At 46.4% G+C, this 5928-nt stretch overlaps 1 protein-coding gene across 1 annotated transcript; it reads left to right on the top strand.

Moving 5' to 3' along the window:
- Positions 1–819: 819 nt before the first annotated feature.
- LOC109780228 (cardiolipin synthase (CMP-forming)) lies at positions 820–5561 on the top strand. The gene is made up of 7 exons (XM_020338812.4): positions 820–1372; positions 2858–2955; positions 3055–3105; positions 3240–3353; positions 4695–4751; positions 4831–4916; positions 5014–5561. Exons 1-7 carry the CDS (start codon positions 1000–1002, stop codon positions 5132–5134), a joined length of 900 nt encoding a protein of 299 aa, XP_020194401.1. The 5' UTR covers positions 820–999; the 3' UTR covers positions 5135–5561.
- Positions 5562–5928: the final 367 nt, after the last annotated feature.

A 5928-nucleotide genomic window follows, 5' to 3' on the forward strand; every position in this document is an offset into this window, starting at 1 on the left:
TTGACGGCGTAATCCGTGTCGGCGAACGGATGGATGGGGTGTGGGGATCCGGGCGCGTGGCGGGGGGGGGGGGGGTCCATGTCCGCACCTCCCTGTGACGCCCTCGCCGCTTCCCTCTCTTGCCGTCGGCGTCGCCGCATCATTCAGGTGACGTTCTCCGCCTTGCACGACGGAGCCGAGGAAGGGACGTCGACGGACGAGGCGGACGCAGTCTCCATCGCGGCGGTTGGGGACGGGCTGGACGACATTTAAAGCGGTGGACCGGGACCGGTGGTGAGGATGGGAGTGAGGGTGGCGGATGACGAAAGAGATTCATGTGAATAGATATGGAGCGAATGATTGCTCATGTCATGACAGGCAGGGCCTTGTGCGGAAAACGCTCCACGGAAAGTCAGAGGTATAACATTTTTATTTTTTATCAGGGGAGTGTAGCAGCGTGAAGATATGAAATCTCATACTAGTCTCAGTACTGTACGATGATGGAGAATTGGGTAAATTTGATGAGGACTCCGTGTGACTTTGCAATTATTGGATCCAAATCACCTTGGCGTGATGGTGACAAGATCAGCGCCCTGTCCGACTGCCATCATGGCCCACAAGACAAGACCAGAGATCACAAAAGGAGAAAAAAAAAGAGACAAGAGCCAGAGTCCAGACTCCGCACTCCAGTCCAGCGTCCAGATCTAGATCCCCGGCGGCCCCCATCCCGGGCCCCACGCTAGCGTCCAGCCACCTCACCAACAACCAAAAATCCTACTCGTCCCCAACTCTGCGGGTTCCCAGATTTAGCCCTCTCTCACGACGTCGGCAGGCGGGGCAGGGCGGGAGTGCGTACTCCCTACGTGCGTGCACTCGTGCACCTCCCCCGACCTCTCCCTCCCAGCCTCTTTCTCTACCTACGTCCGTCTCCGTCCGTCTCGCGCACGCCTCGCATCCCCACCTTTCCCCTCCCTGCCTCCTCCGACCCCAATCAGACCAATCCGCTTCCGACCCCAACCCATGCCCTCTTCCATCGCCACCCACCTCCTCAAAGCCGCCGCCGCAAAGCCCCTCTTCTCCCCCCGCGCGGCCCAGATCCCCGCGCTCCCCCGCCCGCCCGTCGCCCGCCTCCCGCCCGCGCCCGCCAGCGCCGCCTGCCGCTGGTTCCGGTGGCCGTCGCCCGCGAGGGGGCTCTGCTCCTCGCCGCATTCCGGCCCTGCCGAGGGGATGGGATCTGACGGGACGGGGGCCAGGAGGCGCCTGCCGCCGGCCAACGGTGTGTCCAAGGAAGGGGCGCCGCTGCCGCTGCCGCAGCCCGTCCCGCCCAGGCTGCTCACGCTGCCCACCGTGCTCACCATTGGCCGCGTCGCCGCCGTCCCGTTCCTCATAAGCAGTAAGCGCCAACTGAGCTTTGCTTTGCTTTTTTCTAACTTGGTTCATACTTTACAGTTGGGCACATGTTGCACAAGATCGATGCAAGTGTGAGATTTCCTTTACTGATCACTCGATCACGCACAGTACTAGGCTAAAGGTAGCTGTTGAAAGCACTGACTAGTTAGTTGGATTTCATTATTTCCCGCGAGCAATCGTAGAAGAAGTGTGTGCAAAGTGGTTTGCTTTTCCTGTGTCGCCACGTTCCGGTATCTTGCACAAACAGCTTTCTTAGGCTGCCTAACTCTCAAGGAAAATAAGTCAGCACCAGAGGAAACTTGAAATCATATAATCACTGCAGCATGGGCAACTAGTCAACTACCACTGACGCAGATGGCAAGAGCAAATGATCAATACACAACTCTTCCTAAGCCTCGCTGTGAAGTTTCTGATACTGCAACGTTTCCACTATCCATATTTCCATAGTTTTAAACTGGGGTCATGCCTGGTGTCAGTAGTTGACATACATACAGGGCTACCTATGTAAAGCCTAAACTGTCTCTTTTATCCTCTATGCTTTTGTTTGATCCAAGCTAGTTGGACTTACAGACTATCACAGTTACTCCCTCTGTAAAGAAATATAAGAGTGTTTAGATCACTAAGTAGTGATCTAAATGCTCTTATATTAGTTTACGGAGGGAGTACTAGACTTGAGAGATGCAATTTCTATGTCACGCACCACACACTGTTGTGCATAGTCTGCTTAATCTCTGTTGTCCAAATCTTCACAAAGTCATATTGTATTCCCGGGTTTCTTTTAGCAACCGTCGATGTGTTTGCTTCCTCTCCACAGGTGAAGAGTACTTCTTGTGAACTTCATCTTTTATGAAGATTATGGCTGTTTCAAAAGTTCCATCATATTTTCTAGAATCACAGGGAAGAACATAACTATCCTATTTAAAATGAAACTGAAAGATATACTAAATATTGTCTTCATCATGCGGAAACTGGAACAGGCTGCAATTTGACGTGTCCTATCACCATAACTGGGTTATGATCTGCCAGTGTTGCATTCTTTAGCCATTATTAGGGTAAATTGTATGCCAGCAGTTTAGCTGAGTGTTCTGTAGCTAAAAGGTGTAAAGCTTTTGAGTTTCTTTACTTCAGCTGAAAGCCTAAAATTTATTACTTTATTGCCCATGGCTTCATTGAACTGACCAATAACATACTTTTGCTGTCAATTATTCATGTCAACGGTTAAATGGACTGCTCATGTGTCATCTATTGAAATTTTGAAATAGTGCCTGTTTATACTGGTGGCCAAATAGCATTTTTGTCACAGGAACCAACAGCTTACTTTCCATGCAGTTCGCTGTTGGTTGATATCTGATATGCATTTGGCACTTTTTTTGTGTTTGTTATGTTTGACATAATAATCTTAGTTTGACTATGGAAATATCCCTTTTTCTGTAATTAATTAATAGCTTGTTATCTCTACTGTTACCAGCTTTCTACATGGAAGGTCCTTGGGCAGCAACTGCCACAACTGGCATCTTCCTTGCTGCAGCAATCACTGATTGGCTAGATGGTTATATTGCGAGAAAGGTGTGTCACAAATATTTGCTGAATATAATATGCTATACTGGGTTACTCTATAATCATTTTTCCTCGTGTTATTGTTTCCTGACATAATATATTATGCAGATGCATTTGGGAACACCTTTTGGTGCATTTCTTGATCCTGTGGCCGACAAGGTTTCTTTCTCTTTTTGCTGCTCTGATCCTTCTTCACAATGTTGTATACGCGCTTATCTGTCTGTAGACTGTCAGTTTCCAAAGTGTGACCTACTCTCGAGAACTAACTTCGTCGCTGCTATTCTCTACTGCAGCTTATGGTAGCTGCGACACTAGTGTTGCTGTGCACCAAACCTTTGGAAACTTCACTGCTCACGAATGGACCATGGCTTCTGACAGTTCCTTCCATTGCCATCATTGGGAGAGAGGTAGTTACCCAGCCAAATCTACATCATCATTTTCCAAAAATGCAAGGAAAACCACTTTCTAGTTAATCTATCTATAATTATGGAAACATTAAGATGGTAGTTTGATTTCTTTAATTTTGACCTTATGCTGATATAAATATGTATATGTTTGTTCTGTTGTAAGTGTGAGATCTTGCCTTCCTGTGGTAATAGGATGTTCATGTATTTGTCATGGCTATCTGATCTTATCTCTAAATAAGCCTGTCAAACCAACATGATAAGTTAGCAACTTCCAATTATACCCTTGCTATTCGTCTCTTTCTGGTTGAATATACGCAGTATGTGCTTCAGTAGATGAAATGAAGGGGCTCTTTTGCCAACCTCTGTACTGTTTTTTATGGAGGCATGGATCGAGTGCACATTGCTTCAGCTTGATTGAGTGGCTCCACCATGAGGCTTATTTGAAACAGAACTGGAGCATGCACCCTTTTGATGCATCAAGCAAGGTAGTCAGAATCATGATTCTGAATCGGATCGGAGCTCTGACATTAGGGTCGCAAATCGTAGAATAGTTAGAACTGTAGAAATGTAGATTCTGTGAACCAAAATCGTAGAATCGGAGGGGTTAGTTTGGATTGTAAAGTAGTAGAATCATACAACAGAATCGTGATTCCGACAACCTTGGCAAAGTGTTGAGAAGCTCAGAATAATCAATTTACCCCAAAAGCAGGGCCTGCCCAGATGTTTTCGGATGCCGCTGGGCAAAATATGGCCCGTAAATCTAGGTTGTGACCATGTACCTACTTATACACTATGTGCATGGTTCATAGACCGTTGCGGTTTGCACTTTTCGCCCTACCACAGGTCTGGTCCGCCTAAAAGTCGAGAGGAAATTACCAGATTTGTACAACCTTCGATTCTATGTGAATATGTGGGGTGCCATGGGCAACTTTTAGTTTGTTTCCTGGTTCAGTAGAAACACACACATATATGTGGGATGGAAGCACTTTGCCCTTTCAGTTAGATTGAGTCGCTCTACCTCTACCATATGGCTTGTTTGAATCAAAACCAGAGCATGTATGAAATGAAAAAAAAGCTTTATGCTTCAAGATATTTAGAAGCTATGAACAATTTCTTCAAGTGTGCTACCCAAAAAAGTTTGATAAAAGTAACAGATTTGACATTCAAGTTTCCATTTTCCAATTCCATGTGAGTGGTGTCTTGGAGCAACTTTACTTCACTTTTCTCTTGGGCCCAGACATATATATCCATTTGCCATTTCGAAAGTTATCTTCTGCTATGAGTTATGATAGTGTGCTATGCTTGTCACGAGCTAATGTTCTGGCGTATCTGTTTCTGCAGATCACAATGTCAGCTGTTAGAGAGTGGGCTGCGTCTCAGAATACCCAAGTTCTTGAGGTTCCTTCTGTCTTCTATTGTCTTACATTGCCTTAATTAGACATTCAAATACTGAATTTGTACTTCCTACAAGCAACAGGCTGTGGCAGTAAACAATTTAGGGAAGTGGAAGACAGCGACACAGATGACAGCATTGACTCTGCTCCTTGCCAGCAGAGACCCGAGGTACTTGCATTTTCTTTGAACGAGCTTAAAGCCTCGTCATTGTTTTAATCATTTTGCATGCTGACTGGGGTTTGTTTTTGGCGCTTTTGTTGTGCAGTCTACATGTACAAGGTGCTCTAGTCCCCCCTGGTGTTGCGTTGCTCTATGCATCTGCTGGACTTGCCATATGGTCCCTAGTGGTGTACATCAGAAATATATGGCGGATACTTCTAAAATAGTGTTAGCACATAGTGTAATAGAAGAAACAGGAGCAAAGGCGACAATATTCCATTCAAGATGCTGCAATTTTTTGGAAGATTGTTGAGTTGATTGATGGGGCCTAGATCTTGTTGAGATCCTCGTGTGACCCGTGCCATTGGTGCTTGGCGGATTAGCCGCCAAAGCTTGTTGAGCATGCGAGGATCTCTTTAGAAGCAAAATATATAGCTCGTAGCCTGTGATGCCAGGGTGATCTACTTTCACGGAAGGTAGCCACAGCTTCGAGTGTTGGACACCGTGTGTAATGAGCTGCAAGACTGGAGACGATGCAGACGATTGTAACCGTATACAAGCGCAGACCAGGCGGTTGGCCTGTGCGTGTGGAGTTCCTGCCACTGTAATTTTACCCATATCATATTGCCAGGGAGCACAAAATTATTCTTTCAATGTGTTTCTCTCAGCTTCTTGCATGCGAGACGCTGTAATGCATCTGCTGGTTTCTTTGCTGATCTCGTTTTGCATATACCGCACTTGTGTTTTAACTGAAAATTTTAGTGAATAGAGTACTTTTTTTCGAGGGTACGCCAAAAGCGTACCTTAGCTTTATAGAAGAGAGAAAATATGTACAAGAGGTTACAATAGCGCTGGTTAAGAGTCACATCTGACCCTAACCAAGCCTCCACTCCATTCCTCACGCTACTCTACTACTTGGATACATGTTGTCCTCCAAACGCTCCTGCCGTGGCCCAAGTCCTCAATTCGTCGAAGATCATGTCCACCGTATCCCACTCGTTCTTGATCTGGCCCGATCCGA

This window comes from Aegilops tauschii, chromosome 4 (genome assembly GCF_002575655.3).
Source record: "Aegilops tauschii subsp. strangulata cultivar AL8/78 chromosome 4, Aet v6.0, whole genome shotgun sequence".
In the NCBI taxonomy this organism is placed as follows: Eukaryota; Viridiplantae; Streptophyta; class Magnoliopsida; order Poales; family Poaceae; genus Aegilops; species Aegilops tauschii.

Bases quoted from the DNA above. Each gene is read 5' to 3' on its own strand.
- LOC109780228 (XM_020338812.4), top strand. From the start codon at position 1,000: ATGCCCTCTTCCATCGCCACCCACCTCCTCAAAGCCGCCGCCGCAAAG. The intron at 3,106-3,239 runs GTTTCTTTCTCT...TCTCTACTGCAG, and splicing joins TTGATCCTGTGGCCGACAAG to CTTATGGTAGCTGCGACACT. The intron at 4,917-5,013 runs GTACTTGCATTT...TTTGTTGTGCAG, and splicing joins CTTGCCAGCAGAGACCCGAG to TCTACATGTACAAGGTGCTC.